At 37.1% G+C, this 17,568-nt stretch overlaps 1 protein-coding gene across 2 annotated transcripts; it reads left to right on the top strand.

Moving 5' to 3' along the window:
• Nucleotides 1-758: 758 nt before the first annotated feature.
• RAB23 (RAB23, member RAS oncogene family) lies at nt 759-16,956 on the top strand. 2 transcript variants are annotated; one of them, XM_062572877.1, is made up of 7 exons: nt 759-837; nt 2,908-3,109; nt 3,920-4,005; nt 8,361-8,517; nt 10,025-10,107; nt 11,380-11,472; nt 12,326-16,956. In XM_062572877.1, exons 2-7 carry the CDS (start codon nt 2,955-2,957, stop codon nt 12,463-12,465), a joined length of 714 nt encoding a protein of 237 aa, XP_062428861.1. In that variant the 5' UTR covers nt 759-837; nt 2,908-2,954; the 3' UTR covers nt 12,466-16,956. The 2 variants fall into 2 exon arrangements, with proteins under 2 accessions (XP_062428861.1, XP_062428862.1); XM_062572878.1 differs by lacking the exon at nt 759-837 and adding an exon at nt 843-862.
• The last annotated feature ends 612 nt before the right edge of the window (nt 16,957-17,568 follow it).

Genomic DNA, 17,568 nt, shown 5'->3' on the forward strand with positions numbered 1-17,568 from the left:
CGGGGAAGTGGCTGGGACCTGCGAGAGGCAGCAGATCCGGGGCGCTGTGGTGGGACGCCCGTCAGCCCGTACTCCCCCGTCCCGCAGGATGCAGCGAGCACCCTGGTGCCTCTCGGGCAGCCTCATCTGCTCCAGGTGTCTCACACAGGCAACCTGAAACCACCGTCAGAAGATTAAGTAACATCCATAACGCTACCTACGCATGTGCTGCAGATCAATCTAGATAAATACATGGGAAAATGCACGAAAAAGGTCCATGATGTTCATGCTCAGCGTTGTCTTTCGCCGAGGGCAAGCCGAAGAACGAGGCCTGCCCCATGGGGAATGAGGCCGGGATTAACGGCCCTGCCGGCCCGGCAGATCCGCCCCTCGGGGCGGTTTTCCCCGCAGTGCAGCCGCGAACATTTTACATTTATGTACATTTTACATTTACACAACCCAACGCGGGGACCCGCCACCACCCTGCCCCGCGCCCTACACCCCTCCCTGCCCGGCGCGGGCGGCAGTCGGGCTCCGAGCCCACGGGCGGCGGTGTGCGTGTGGGGAGGGGGCAGGTTTTACAGCGGCCCCGAGTCAAGCCCCACGGGCACGGAGGCGCAGCGGGACCAGCCGAACCGGCCTGGCCCGGCCCGGCCCGGCCCGGCCCCCGCGCGGCGCCCACGGCGCTTCCGGTCGGGAGGGCGTCTGCGTCCGGGTTGGCCCTGCCCGGCGCGGCGCGGCGCGGCGCGGGCGGCGGTTCCCTCCCTCCCTCGCTCGCTCGCCGCCTCCGGGGCGGAGCCGCCGCCGCCGCCGCGCCCCGTGGCAGAGCGCCGCCCGCGCCGGTCCTGCGAGGCGCTGGTGAGCGGGGCGCCGGCGGCGGGAGGTGCTGCCGCGGCGGGACGGGGAGGGGAGGAAGGGGAGGGGAGCGCGGCGCGGGCTGCCCCGCGGCGGCGCGGAGCCCCCCCGCCGCCCCCCATCACCACCACCCGCGGCCGGGCAGGGCCGGGGGCGCCGCCGGGGCGATGCGGGCGGGCGGGCGGGTAACGGCCGCGCCAGGGCCGAGCGGCGGCGCGGGGGAGGCGGCGTTATCGTGCGGGGCAGCGCGGCGCCGGCCGCGAGCCGGGAGCCGGGAGCGGCGCGGTGCTGCGCATCGCGGGCAGGCACGTCCTGCCTCCGCCGGGGCGGGCATCGCTGCTCCGCGGGGCTGCTGCGCGGCCGCGCAGCGCCGGGTCTCGCTGCGGCGGACGCCTCGCTGTTACGTGCGCTTCCATTTCTGCCCCCCCCCCCCAAAAAAAAAAAAAAACCCAACAAACCCTGAATGAAACATCTTTACAATGGCGCTAATGCGTTACTTTCAATTCTTCCACGCTGGGATTTTAATTTATGTAAAAGCTCTGTGCCCTGCGCCTTCCCTGCGCGCTTTGCCTGTGTGCTTCGGCGCTTTGGCCTTGTCTCCTGTTAATGCACGGACAAATTAAACGGGGGGGAAACTAAGCAGGCCCCCTGCGGCGGCCACGTCGTGTGGTGTAAGCTTGTGGTCACAGAGAATATATTTATGGAGACTTCTTAAAAAAAAAAATTAATTTGCATGTTGAGTGTTTGTAAGGTAACTTGTTTAAAAGCTTAAACGTTTTAAAAGGTTATGAGAAAGTTGGATTATTCAGCATCTTGTTTTTTTTTTTTTTTTTTTTTTTTTAAAAAGACCTTTGAAAAATGCCCTGGCTTATCAAATAATATTTAGTAAGTTTAGTGTTTAGATTCACACACCAAAAATTGATTGAATGATAGCAGTAGATTTATCAGCATTTAACAGCATATGCAAATATGCTTGATTTTGATGGTTGTCTGTTCCTCAAAGATAAATTTGGAGAAATTCATAAGAACTGAAGTAAGGGATAGAATCACAGAATTAAATAGATTAATGATTTGAATGCATAAACTGTTTTCAAGGTATCGGTATTGGTGTTAAGTGAGAATACTTGAGTATAAGGAAACAAATGGCTGAAGTTGCAAGTTGTTGTAGACTAATGACGCTGGATTGATTAGCGGAACTTGTGTACATGTTAGCAGAGGAGCATCAGGAATGTAATCAACATGTGGCAACACATTCTTACCGTGGAAGAATATTTTTCCTGTTCACACAATCTGCTGAAATCAAAAGATTGATTTTTGTAAACTGAAAGGTGCTGAATTCATGTTAGCCAGCCATTAGCCAAGGTCTTAAGGGGATATTTTCAGGCTTGTTTGTTTAGCTAGAAACTTATTTAAAATGTTTTATAATATTATTAAAAGTATTTTATATCCTGTATTTCAGATGTGTGTTTAACTTCATAGAACTACATGTTTAGCCAATACTATGTTTAGCACACAAACATTTTAAACAGCTCTAATTTAGAGTAAGACTTGGCACAGATAATATTAGTGATAACTGTGATAGCTTTATCATTATTTAGTTTATTGATTAATATTTATTAATATCTATATATCTAGTTATTATTAACTTCATTTTTCAATTGGTACGGTAAATTTTTTCTCTTCCAACATATTGCCTTTCAAGAAAATAAAATGCAGTCAGCACCACTTATTGTCATAACTACAACATATTATTTGTAATATGTTACTGTCTAGAAGTTAAAACAGAGATAGAGTTCCAGGATGGACCCATAGGCAACTTAAAAAAAAAAAATCACTATCCCTCTGTTAACAAATCCATAATCAAAATTTTCAAAAAGACAGTTATTTTCATTTCTAATGAATAAATAGTAAATGAAAGTATAGACTCATTAAATAACTTGCCCAGAGTCACTGAAGTAGCCTGTGGCAGAGCTGGAAATAAGTTGTAAGGTTTTTATGTGTCGTAATGTGTAATCATCTTTCCTCTTGCTTTCTATTCACAATATTAAGCATAGCTATTTACTTTATTTACAGAATTGAGAGATTCCTGAATTAAGTAGAAGATTGCCTGAGCTGCAAAGATGTTGGAAGAAGATATGGAGGTGGCCATCAAAGTGGTGGTTGTAGGAAATGGAGCTGTTGGAAAATCCAGTATGATTCAGAGATACTGCAAAGGGATTTTTACAAAAGACTACAAGAAAACTATCGGGGTAGATTTCTTGGAGAGACAAATTCAGTGCGTATTAAACAGATGGCTTACTGTTTGTTTTTGCCTTCACTCTATTTCTTTTGTTCTTTTCTAACCTTAAGGTTTATAGAGACTTGAACACAAGGTCAGCTGTCTCTGAAGCTAGGAAAAGGGAGTTGTCTCCTCTTTTGCACAGTAGACTAAAATCATATTCTATTTTCCATCCAAGATTTAGAATTGTAATTCAAATTAAAGTGGAAACTCTGTCATATTAAGCTTTTTTTTTAATCAGGTTTCATGTGTTTTCTATCACCTATTGATTTTTTTTTGTCATTTCTTATCTAAAATGGAAGAGTTTATGATAAAATGATTACACACGTTTATTATCTGAAATATATAAAAATAGGTGTGGGGAAAAAATAAACACAATGCAGATCTGAGCTCTTTATGTAATATAAGCAGATAATAGCCAATTATATTTGATAAAAGGAAAATACCGTAATAAGAAGCAAACTCTATAAATTGTATAAGCTAATGAAAAAGACAAAAAGGTGCCTTCAGGCGCCTAAGCTTTTGTTTTGATTTCTTTATTTTTTCCTTATAGAGGAAGAGGTAGAATAGAAGAAGAAAATGTAATATGAATTGGCCGGGCACAGCACATAATGTAATTGAGAGTCTGTTGCCATAGCATGGTACAGAGGTGAAACATTATTGGTATTAAGTTATATTACATTAAATCAAGTTAAACTTGAATTAAATTACTCTTATCCGCACATATTGTAGAGATGGAAATATTTTTTATGTCAATTGATATGAATTGCTTTAGTATCAATGACAAAATTATGTTGTTTATTTCAGAGTTAATGATGAAGACGTCAGGCTAATGTTATGGGACACTGCTGGTCAAGAAGAATTTGATGCAATAACTAAGGCTTACTACCGAGGTGAAAATACTGTGTTACTTGTTCTTTGTTTTTCAGTCTGCACATCTTTTAAGATATTTCTCGATCTCTTTGATAAGATTTCTGTGTATGTGCAAAGCATGTTTTATTCACACTTTTTAATTCTCAGTGGTTTTCCCTGTCATGTAAGATACCTCACTTAAGTGCAACTTGATGCAGGATACTCCGTACTTCTCTTTAAAAGCATTGAACAAAATGAGACCAATATCTGCATGGAAACTGTATGTGGTCATTCAAACAGCTGAATGCAAAATTTATCTTTTTTTTGTATGTCAATGATTGTCTTGTATTTTTGATCCAGTATACCCTTTAAAATATTTTAAGATAGTTTTAAAGTTTCAGGTCATGGTATTGATTATTTAACCTCAATAATAGGAGTGAGGAAATGGAGAGAAAAATGAAATCGGAACGCAGAAATTTCTGTGTCGTAGTTTTGATTTGAAGTTTCTGACTTTTCTGTCATTATATTTTTTCCTCTAGAGGTGTTTGCTTACTTCTATAAGAAATATACTTGTAAATGCTTGAACCTTAGTTTTTGGAACATTTACGAATTAATCCAAGGGGAAAAAATCCACTAGTCATCCTGGAAAGATACTTTACTAAGTGCAACAGTTTGATTGGTAGTACAGACTCTCTTCAACACATTAACACAGCTGGGTGATATGGAAAGTGTATTTACTTCATAAATAGAAACTACATTATTTAGTTTTATAAAGGCAGTTTATTCAGTCAGTTATGAATTCCCTACTTAACTTTCTTTGCACATAGTTTAACAGTGATTGTGATTTTTTTTTTATATATATATTTAATGTGCCACATGAATGACTTAGATAGCAAAGATTACGTTACTCACTTCATGTCATAAACTAATTACCTGATGGCAGGGAAAAATATATTGTTATGGTGTAATACCTTAGAAAAATTACCTTATTTGGAGACAAAGTAATAGTTATACCTTACTGTTTCAGGGTTATATAGTCTTCTGACCTTTTAAAATGTTACAATAAGAGCTTTAGCAACCAATTTTTTTTTCTAATATTTGTGGTTGTCACTTGTAATTGATTATTATCTTTTTTTTAAAAAAAAAAAGCTGCTTTTCCCATTTCTTTTTATCCTTATGCAGAAACAGGCCATTCTGTTAGTGTACAGTTTACAAGTTGAGCTTGTGAATTTTAAATGATTAGAAAGTAGTACTTGAATATCTTTGAGCTTCCTTTTTACTCTCTGGCCTTCAGCTCAGTTGTGTGTGTTATTTGAAGGGTTTTTGAAACACTGAGTTGAGTCTATGTTCAGTTGTTTCAAGCCAAAGCGTTTTTCTCCTGGTTATCTGAGACTGATACGTTAAAATACAGAGTATTCAGGGGAACCTTGAAGTACACTTACTGACCTCACTTCCCACAAGCAAAACTGGTGGTTTTAAAAAATCTGCTTGGGAACCTTGAAATCTTCTCACAACTCATACCCTGCCTAATGCAGTTAGAACTCTACCTTTGAGATCTTTATACAGAGGAGATTGCGGTGAAATAGAACATAAACATGCCTGCAGATACATATTGTAGACAATAATATGGATACATAACAGCTGTTTGATATGGTGACTGTTCTACACTGGACTTGGACTCATGAAGGACAAGGGAAAATTATAAGAGCCTGGAATGCAATTTTAGTTTAGCAGCAGATCTGTAAACACAGTGTTACAGAAGCAACAAGTCAAGCATACTTTGGGAATGCAAGGATTTCATTATGAGTCATTGCTGATATGGGGAAGATGCCTTCAAAGTAGATAAGATAGATGCTGGTTGTTACTTCAGTTGTTACTGTCTGCCTCTCCCCAGGTCACTATCCCTCTGACCACTATTGTTACACTAGGGCCTATTTATTCACGTGGAACATTGTGCATTATCTGTTCTTCAGGGATCGGTTGCTCATCCATGACCATTAATATGTGTGACCACACATTAATGCTTCACAGTCTGTTTCTAAGCTTTATCTTGTCCAGGGACCAAATTTATTCAGCCTCACTTGGAAATAAAATTGGAGTTGACAGTGGATTTGTCATGTGGTTTTCTGTATACAGGTGAATATGTGAAGTAGCTGCTGTGGCTGCATACCATGATCAAACAACACAGGGAGTCAAACTGTCCAGCAGTCTAAATTCAAAGATTTCAAGAAAGCTTTGTAAACACGTTATTTATCATATCACAGATCTTCTTACTGTTTATCTTCCTCTATCCTATGTAAATCATGCATTTTCTAATTGATTAGGTACTTTGTTCATATACTAAGTACATTTGCAAGTGGCTGTTGTGTTCTGTTCACATTGCTATCTTTCAAGGCAGTATTTGGACACTTCCTTATGTATGCATCCTCCTACGTACACTGCCACTTCCGTCTTGTATAGATCCTTATTAATTTTCTGATGGAAGACAGGCATCTTGCTCATAAGTTTCTTATCAGGTTGCTGATTAGTCAAATGATGAGACTCCTCATTTTGTTGCATACTAGTTAGACTTCATATTTCTCAAGCCTTTGTAGCATTGCTTTAGCTTACACATGTCAACCAGTTTCGGCCATATTAACTACAATAATGGGAGGGCTGCAAGACTGTCCTCACACCAGAAGAAACAAGACAGCCCTATTCTGGGTATTGTTAGTGAGACATTACATCCTACCACCTATGAAAGATGGCCTGAATCCACAGCAGTTGTACCATCAACAAAAACAAGAACTTTTGGGTCATGATTTCATTGACTTTGGATTCTGATCTCACTTTTAGGCTGAACATGACACCAACAACATCAATTTTACAATGACAGCATCAGTTTTATAGGGAGTACATTCTTTGTCCTAGCCTGAAAAAGCTGAGCCCAAAAATAGAAGAGTGAAACGAGTAGGTACAGGTATAAAGCCCTGGGTGAGTCTATTGTGATGAGAAATTTCTTTACCCATTTTCTCTTATGTGGGCTTTGTACCATTGTGAAAGAAGAAGATATGCTTACAGAGTCTATGAGGATGGGACAATTTACTAAGGACTTTTGAGACCTACTCAGCTGACAAGCTGAGTCTCTTCTTGATTCTCTTCTTGAATCAAGTAGAGATGCTAGTGCTGCTCTAACTTTTTTTTTTCTGAATTAGCCTACCTGTGAATACTGCAGCAATCAGTGACTGTGCAGCTAGTTTGGAATCTTTTTTTTTAAATAAAAGTATAGTATTTTTCAAAGCCCTGATCTCATGCACAAAATAATAAGACAGAGAAAATTATGGAAGACTTTGCATTGCTACTGTTTTATTGGTAGAACTTCACATTAAGTTCTGAGGGCAGTTCTTACTGTTCTGTATAAAACCATGGGAAGATCTTAAAGATAGGTGAAAGAATCCTAAAGAGCATAGGAAAACTTTTGTAAAACTAAACCAAACTTGGCTTTGAACTGATAAATGAGAGGAAACCTAATAAAAGTAATAAGCACATTGTGTCAAAGTACAAAGGCGAACAGAGTACAGGAGTGGGAAATGCTCAGTGAAACTCATAGGTAAATTTAAAACCATATTGATAAAAGGAAATAATTTTTCATGCTATATATATTAGACTGGGACATTTACTGCAAAATAACACTGCTGAATCTGACATCAGCTACCAATTTCTTTTGCAAATATACAGAGTTCTATTATAAGAATATCAAATATATTAAAGGAATATAAATAATAGCGTTTCTCCATGAGTTTTACATGCAAAGAGAAATAGTTTCTTGAGGATAGCAAAGAACAATCAAAAGACCTTTATCGCTTACCATAGTGCTGTTATAGAATGAGCGTGAATTAGAAATACACTTATTTTCTCTGAAGAGCTATTAAATAACCATAACTTTGCTTGATAATTTTATTTTTTCTGCTTTTTAAATCTAAATTATTGTAGCATAAAGAATAATGTTTAATGAGTTTTACAAATACTGAAAAATATTTGCTATTTGGTTTCCATTAAACTCTGAAAAATAGTAAGGGAAAAACAGCCCCCTTTTCCAGTCCTTTCCACTCCCCCTCCTATTCCTTTCCCCTGCATACACCAACCTTGCTGGAATAGCTTGAAAGGTAACAGACGTAACCATTGTGAAGAACAGGAACAATGACTGAAATAACATAGCAATTTATTACTTTCATTTTTGGGAATTTTCTAACCATTAGTTTGACACAAGCTGGTAATAAAAGGTGACTTTTATGAGAGAAATTAGAAGAAAACCCTCATTTTCCAAATATGTTTTATATGATATGATTCTTTTCTTTTTCTTGTTTGTTGGTTGATTTGTATATATTTGTATTTGTAATTGGTTGTATATTTTTAGGCGCCCAGGCTTGTGTTCTTGTGTTTTCCACAACTGACAGAGAGTCCTTCAAAGCAATCCCTACCTGGAAAGAAAAAGTGGTGACTGAAGTTGGAGACATTCCCACAGTTCTTGTGCAGAATAAGATTGATCTCCTTGATGACTCTTGTATAAAGAAGTAGGAGTTTTATGATGCTATTTTTAAAGAACAACATGTATTCCTATATAGACATACTTTTTAAAAAAAAATCTATGGGATTTTCTTGTGAAGGCTTTTGATACATAGGTTATCAAACCTAGAACATATATGAAAACATGCCCTAGAAGCACCGATGGTTGGTGTTACTGCGTGAGTGTAGTTCCTTGGGCAGATGGGCTTGATGAGCTAGGAACTCTGGTTCATGCTGTTGTCTTAAGAATGAGACAGAGGAATGGCATGAGTTTGGTTGTGCCGTGATATGAATCTCTCCCCTTTTCAATAGGAAGCTCTAAAACTGAATTGCCTGATAAAATTTATAGTTAAACTCTGCTGTGCACCAGTTTACGAAATCTAGTTTGGCTAATGAAAGCTTGCTAAATTCATAAAGAATATTAAATAGTTTTTTTGAAAAAGTGTAATATTGTTTGCTTTTCTTGAATTTATTCTTTTGCCCATTTTTGTCAAAAAATAACTGTTATAGAAATCTGTATCTGTTAATATTTTCAAGCTGCATTGTGCTGATCCTTCTTCATTGTATTTTTCTTTATAGATTTTACTGTCAATCCATTCTGCCTTACTTCTTGTATCTATGCCTCATTTCATTTCTGCTACAAAATCAGCTTAACAGCATATACTGTGGAAAATACTGCATGATAAGGCTGACCATTCTCCACCTCTTTATTTCTGCCATCTTCCTGAGAGATTAAATTATTTCTCCCTTTTGCTGTTTTCTACACTGGCTCTCCTTGTTCTCTGTTTGCCATCATTGATGGCATAAATCAGCTTCTACTCCCTCTGCACAGAATACTGAGGATTTTTCAAAGGAAAAGCAAAATTGCATTTGAGCTCCTCCTTTATTTATGGTATGTCACTTAGGTTTTGTCCTCAAAATACTTCATCTGCCTCAGCAACTTCATCCTTCTGATGACATAATTTCCCTTGGTGAAATTCTCATAACTTCCCTCAGCCTTTCCTTAAAATTTAGCACAAGTTGGCTTCTTTCTCCCTTTCCCCCTTTCCACTACTCCTTCCCCCCACTCCCCCCAAAAAGTAACTCTTGATTTCACCTCTACACTCATATGATTGCATCATCTACTGCTTTAGTAAAATATATCTAAGAGTTGGGGGTTTTGGTTCTTTTCACTTTGCTGTGGTAATCGTTATTCTGGGCCTGTTGCTCAGTATCATATTATTACAAGCTCCTTTTGGTTTCAGTGACACCTGTCTTGCAACTCTTGGGAAATTTTATTGTTAATAAAGCCAATAAATATTGAAATGCAATTACTTTTAGCCATAAAGAAATTGTGTGTAAAATAATCTTCTTGTCATAGTGGAGATACTATAAAGCAATTAAGGATCAAGTACGTCTGTATGTTCAGCACTTCTTAACCCACCTTGCCATTTTTGACTAACCACAAAACATTTTGTCTATAAATGCTGAAAAATTACACAAATCAGTATTTACAAAGTCTTTTTCTTTTTGCAGTGAAGAGGCAGAAGCACTGGCGAAAAAGCTAAAATTAAGATTCTATCGAGCATCTGTGAAAGAAGACCTAAATGTAACTGAAGGTAAGAGATAACATGATAGACACCTACCCTGTTGTAATCTTCTCTATAGTGCCATACATCTGTGTAGTTTGGAACTGTTATCGTCTCTTTTTTATTTTTTATGATATTTGCCATCCTTTTTATATTTCTTAGCAGCACACTTTAAACATATAGCTATAATTGTTTGGTATCAGTGTGTCATGCCTGTTTCCTCATGCATGTACATTTTCCACAAATAGAATATAGCAACAGTATTTAAAAGTGTCACTGTGCTCAGGCTTGTTGGTGCTATTGACTGTTAGTAAGCACTAAGCTTAAAAAAAAAATTATAGGTAAAACCTCAATTATTACAATATGCAGTTGTTGAACAGCTTAGTTCATAGTAGTTAATAGTTTGGATAAGTGTTTATCATATTATTTATTATTATGTAATAGTTTCATTAATAGTTAAAGTATATTTAAAGATGGGATCTGCTGCAGCCTTTTTTCTATTGGTGATATCTTACCAGTTCCTAAGTATCACGTTTTAATGCATGCATTTAATTTTGTAACAGTATTGTACTTCAATCCCTATCCTGTGTGGAATAGTTTTGAATAAGCATGGAATTTTTTGTGTCTGACTTATTTTTTTGTTTAATCAGAGAAACTTAGAAATTAACTTCCTGTTTCTCCACTGTTAATATCTTTTAAATTGAAAAGCAAATTTTCTACAGATTTTCTACATAAGAAAAAATGTAAAATTTTTGTGTACAGGCTCTAAATGAGTTACAACTGTAAATAACTGTTACATATATAGGTTCTGAAAAATCTCATACAGTTGCAGACTTTTCAGAATCTTAGATGGTCTTGTCATACACTTATTCGTATAGGGATAGCATTAGTTACATTAGAACAGTGCTGCTGTTGAGTTTTATGATTGCTGTTGTTCTAAGGCTTTTTTGTGAAATATGTATATAAAAATTCCTAAAGATACTACATAATTTTGAAAAGTTTCAAGCTGTGTGAATTGGAACATTTGGCAATATGTATCTGCCAGCCTCATTACAAGAGTCCTGAAAAGTCCAATATACTGTGCCAGGCCCTGGTACTGCAGACAATAAAGTCTGGGCAGACATTGAACTGGATTCTGCTCAGAGGCACAAGCCCGCTGGGAGAGAATCACTTACCAGATCGTGGCAAACCTAATCTGTCAAATGCACTTCTGTCACCCAGCAAGTTTTTGGTATGAAGATACTTTTATCGGTATGAAGATATTTTTCAAGCATACTATGTCATACTTTTTTAATATTTCAGTTTTTAAATATTTGGCTGATAAATATCTTCAAAGGCTCAAGCAACAAACAGCAGAAGATCCGGAACTAGTACATACAAGCAGTAACAAGATTGGTAAGTACAATATGATTTAAAAACAATCAAACAAACAAAGACAGTGTTATTTGCCATCAAAGCATATGGTCTAATCTTTTTCCTTTCAGAGTTAACAGAAATTAAGTCAGGCTCTAATTATTAACCTTCCTATCTTAGTATATTGTCTCCTTTCCTCTTACAAAATAACTTTGTGAGTCTAAAGTTAAAGATGTCAAGCTGATGCACTGAATTTTCTAGCCAATGTTTGGCAAGTACCAATGATTAATTCTTTTTAAAAAAATACTGTTTAAGGGCTTGAGAAAGGATCCTTGTTTTGTTTTATTTTTAAATCTAATTAGTGTTGCTCATCTTGGTGCAGATTTACAAGAGGCTTACTGTGAAAATATCTGGCGTGTGATAAGGTCTCTGTAAGCTTTGCCTTTTCATAGGGAATACTGAACTTCTGTAGCCCTTCTTTAAAGCACTTCTGAGTCAGTTGATTTTCCCTAAAGCTTTTCCTTTTTATTCAATCTTTTTAAAAACTTTATCTTAGCAAAGTTTTTAACTTTCATGTTGTCACATTCTTTTATTGTATTACTCAGCTGACTTTGCCATGTGATCAACATCTGAGTGCATATGCACTCAATTCAATTGTGTAGATGTATGTTGTATACTAGCTTTAAATATACTGCCTAGCTGGTAATTCCATCCGGCTGTACTTCGAACTTAGCTGCAAAAGAGATGACAAAAATAGATAAAACCTATCAAAAACTAGAGTTTGCCTTTGAGATGCATTATTATCTATTAGTAAGTGTTGAGTCTTAAGTATCAGCATATTATGCTGCCAGATATAAAGAAACAGAAGTACTTTTCTTGTCTTTAAATTCTGTAGGTGTTTTCAATACCGCTGGTGGAAGTCACTCCAACCAGAATACTAGCAGTCTTAATGGCGGAGATGTCATCAACCTTAGACCAAACAAACAGAGAACCAAGAAAAACAGAGGTCCTTTTAGCAACTGCAGCATACTTTAGACCACTTTTGCAGGAAAAGAAATGGCAGTGAATTGGATGAAGTTGTGCAGTTCAGTACGGAAGGAAGCCAGCTATAGAGGTATTTTACTAGTGCTTTAGCAAGTCTCCTGTGCGTATGGGATCTTTGATAGATGGTGGATTTAAATATAATTGCTGATGCAATTTTTTTTGGTGAGTAGAGTGAGACACCTGGTGGCAAAACATAGAACCATGGTTGCCCCATGCACTTTCTAAAAATTAAGCAAGCTTCTTCTGTTTGAAGGAATTATTTACAGAGCTATGAATTAGGTTTTGCTGTGTTGTGAAGCACATTTAACATAAGGATAATGCTTACAAGTATAGGTACAGACCATAATATTATGGCCCAAGGTGAAGTAGCCACTTACAATTAAATTTAAAAGAAAACATGTTAGAATTGCTTAGCCAGATCATTAAAAAGTTAAAGGAAGAGCATGATGAAGGCATCGCATTTTATGCCAGATTATGTTCATATGGATTCTGGCAATTCTGTTAGTGCAATATACTTGTATTATGTGAGTGTTAAGGTGTAAATGTAAACATTTGGTATGAATATTTAGGCTAAATTCAAGTGTATATGTTATTTGACTTATTGTGCAGACTTGCTAATGATTTTTTAGAATATTTTTTTTCTTAAAGTTTTGTGTTTCAGATGAGACTTTCCCAGTTGGTACTGTGTATCTTTACCTTGCTACACCTTGGGCCTAAGAGCTTAGATTTAAAAATGTATGGTGCCAAAAATGTTACTACTTTTTACCTAATGCTGTGCTACAGATGTTCTTGTAAGTTTGTTTTTCTCAGTCTTAACAGGTTGAACAAATAACATGGTCTCTGACACTAACAATTATCCAGATGGACACTATAAAAATAATCATATTCTTGTCAAAAACCTGATTGTTCTATGCTGTATTATCTGTGCAAAAAGAACTTGCAAAGTAGTGTCACAAAATGTTTAAGTTCTTTGGATAAATTCCTCTTGGATATCATAAACTAGACTGTGGAAAATCCAAGAAATTGCAGCTGATGACTGGATTACATTGTTTTCATAGATTAAGAGATAGCTGCTGTTTAAAGAAAATCTAATCAGCAGGATCAGAGACATGGCAAAAATTTTTTAAAGTGCTTAATAATTTACAGAAGTGATTTAGACATTTAGGAGCCCAAATCTAAATTAAATTCATTTGGGCTTAGGCTTCTAAATCACTAAGGTGCTTTAAAAATGTTGATCAAGATATGTTTTACTTACCAAAAATAAACACTTTTTAATCTTCTTCAAAAACATGCATTTGTTTTTAAATATCCATTCTGTTTACATGTTTTTTGTGGTATGATGTAATTTTAACTTTCTAGGATTTCTATAACTAACCTGCCAGTGACAAATGCAATGATACTCTGCTTGAAAAAAAAATAAGAGTTTTAATATTTTTTTAAATAGTGTATGAGATTGAAAATGATTTGACTGATCCTGTATATTTTAAGAGGAAAGACTTTTCACTGTGTGAATTCATATAGGAAGCTTGACTTATTTTATCTCTAAGTCAATGAGTATGAAAACTGAAATGTACTCTTGTCCCACTGTCTGCAGGGAGAGAAGTGGGTGGCAACAGTTACGCACGAACACTAAAGATCTCTGAACTTTGTATTTTGTTTACTATATTAGACTTTCTGCTGAGTACCTTTTGTTTCTTTGACAAGCTGTTGCAGCATCTCCTATTGCTGGCAGGAAGGTGGCCTTCAAGGCATTCGATCCCCTTTGTTACTGCAGCAAAACTGTGTGTTCTTCACCATGTGTTTCTTGTATTCTCTCTCGGATAAGGGCCTCTTTTTCTTTTTTTTTCTCTCCCCCCCCCCCCCAAGTGCATTTAATCATTGTTTGTATGTGTAGATGGAGCCGAGTCCCAGCTGTTGTAGCAATTTAAGAAGTAAGGTATTTAGGATTTGGTAACAAAGAATTATAACTGTACCTAATGGGGCCATCTCACTAATTAGGTTAGAATGTGTGCATGAAGAATTTTTACAAATGTTTAACATGGAAACTTTTTACATTTCACTGTCTGTCTGCCAGTTTCTTTTTGTAAGCAAACGGTACCACAAAGTGTCTGAAGCATCTTTGTTTTGTCTTATTTAACTTTGTACAGAGTACTGAAAATAAGTAATTGTTTTATATAATGAACATCTGTACTATTACATATAGTAGCCATTTGTATTTAAGGTTTGTCATTATAAACCACTATTTTAAGAACTGAAAACTCAGTATCATAGGTGGAGACTTCGACAGACTTGCTAAATTTAGGAGATGTTGAAATTTAGTACTTACTGGCTTTAAGCTAAGAATATATTTGCAGCATTGGGTAACAGTAAGTTTTAATTCTAATCCCATCTTAATTCTAAAGTGGTTTTTTTCTTTGTACTTTGCAGTGTTTATTCTCCACTATAACAGAGATGGAAACTGTCCAAATTAGCATTTGACAGGAGAGTACTCTGCATGTACATTACTTTAAAATTTACATTTTTTTCTCCTGTTTTTTAGTATTCAGATGTGAACTAGATGACTTGCGTATTGCAGAATTCCTTAGGTATTCGCATCACTATTCAGTGGGAGTAGTTTTTGATTTTTGGATGAGAAGACAGGCCTAAACTTTTAGCACTCAGGTAGTCCCTTGTGAATAACTTTTATTATAAACATTGCCTCATTCCCCACTCAAAGTGTTCTCATTAAAATATCCTAATACTGTGTATTTACCAAAACCTATGCATGCAGAGCTGATGAAACAAAAATGCCCTTTTCTGTGCATCTTGTGTGCCTCCTCGGTGGAAGAGGATGTAGCTACCTGTTAGATCTGTGGCAGAGCAACATACTGTATTGCCAGCAACAGACGTTCCTATCACAAGACACGAAGTTTTGTTCTGTGAGACTAAACCTGTTATATCTGTTAATATCTCTTTAATAGCTGCATTGGATATATTATTTGAACCTTGACAATACTCTTTGCTTTCAACTGATAATGCTACCACTGATGGAAAACTTCAGTACGTGTTAATGCCTTAGTGAAATAAGCATTCACTGAAGACTGTGCACTAAAGCATCTGTCTCTCCTGTGTTGTGTCCATTCAGTGAATGGGTGTTCTTCCATAAGTGGGGCATCATTTGATGCAAAGTTGTAGTTCAATGATGCGTTTCCAACTGGAAATAACAAATCTCAACGTTTTAAGATTGGTCACACTAAGATTTATGTGTGTGTGTGTGTGTGTTGTTAACTTAAAAATTACAAATATTCCATTTAAAACAATTTTGGAGCTTTCTTATTTTCAGTGTTTCTTAACGCAAAGCTCTTCTTTTTTGTCACCATTCCCAAATTACCATACTGTCAGTCTGATTTTCTGTTTAATTTTTTTTGTTTATACTTAAGTAAAACTGTCTTATATTTTGCTATTGAGCTACAGCGTATCTGACATGTAGTTTTCTTTTACATCACTTCTGTAGATGTATGTTATTACTAAAGGGAATTGAGCAGCTGAACACATTGTAGTACTGAGTGTTTTTTGCCTGAGTACATGCAGAGTACTCAGTTGAACAAGCATAGTGAATCTGTTAATTCATCTAGTCAAGCTGATAGCTAGCTACTGGTTAATCAGTAATAAAATTCATTATTTGCACTGGTGAACTCACTTGTAGAAATTCAATCAAACAGCAAACTAACAAACATGTTTCTTGCGTTCCAGTGACAGTACCTAAATCCCTGCTGCTTTTCTGAATGGGATCATAAATTTTTGGCTAAAATTGTAGCTCCTGAACTTGCGTAGTCCAATAAGCTTGATTTCATCAAAACTACCTTACCATATTTCCATAGGAATTATCAGTTGTGTGTATCTTTGTGTTCAAGTAGTATCCGAGGCTTACAAATGAAAATATTTTTCTTGAATATGGCACCTAATAGATAATCAAAACCATAAAAAAAGATGGGACCAATGGTGCTAAGAGTGGAGTAAGAGAAATTTCACACAGTTCTATTTTAAATAATAAATTGTGTTCTATATGAGAGCTGACAGTCATCTCAACACCATGAGAATGCCATCTCAACGCTGAGTCCTACATTTGCAGTACTAAATTAGCCTCATTCTCAGGGTACTAGTAGAATTAAGGTAACAGTGAAACGTAGTGGAGTATTCCTGTTGTCTCTAACTGAGATAAATGTTCAGCAGAACCAACTCAAGTTGGTCAAAAGATTTAAAAAATAATAATAATCTGGACCAGGAGAAATACTGCTCTCATTGCTAAGATACGTTGTTACTTATAAATTGCTTGGTCTATTTGCAAGTTCATGTGAATCTGAGTGGTTAAAACAGATAATGTGTGTAAGTGTTTCTATCACTTTCCTGCACTCAAGTTAATGTAATATATATTTTTAGAAAAACATGTCAATATAACTTACAGTTAATTCTCAAGTGGAAAAATAAATGTTTAAAATTAAATATCCTGTGTATGCTGTTCCTGTAAAAGCCATAGGAGTTAATTCTACTATTCTCTTGTAAGTGATATTAGTTGTTTCACAGCAATGTATGAACATTTTTATTTGATTACTGTCTGAGTCTGCTCAGAAGCTTGTGTGCCTGATTCTAGTCCATATGTTGCTAACAGTTGGGATCCAAGGTAACAGATATTACAGAAATCCTAAAAGGCACAAACGTGGCCATCCCAGTGTTTCTAAGCTCTTGCCTCTTGGTTTCTTCTCTGCTGAGTTCAAATACAAATATGTGCTGCTTCTGCTCTTTGTGGTTGGCTTCTGCTTTTTCCATGACTGGTGTGGCTAATATAATGACCCAATTTAAATCAGCAAGCCAGTGTTTGCAGACATTGGCATTAAATGGCATTAAAATATTGCTAATATATCAAAGATGCTTGATTGATTTTCTGAGAATAAACAGATGTCTAGTCCACTGGTTTTAGTAAGACAGAACTCACAGCAGCTGGGTCTGCCTCCTACCCAGGTAATTTGGAAAATAAGGTACTATTACCATCTCTTGCATCTGGTTTGGTATACTAAAAGATTTGTTTGATTAGCATCCCAGTAAGGATTAATTAGC

Source organism: Rhea pennata, chromosome 3 (assembly GCF_028389875.1).
Source record: "Rhea pennata isolate bPtePen1 chromosome 3, bPtePen1.pri, whole genome shotgun sequence".
Lineage (NCBI taxonomy): Eukaryota > Metazoa > Chordata > Aves > Rheiformes > Rheidae > Rhea > Rhea pennata.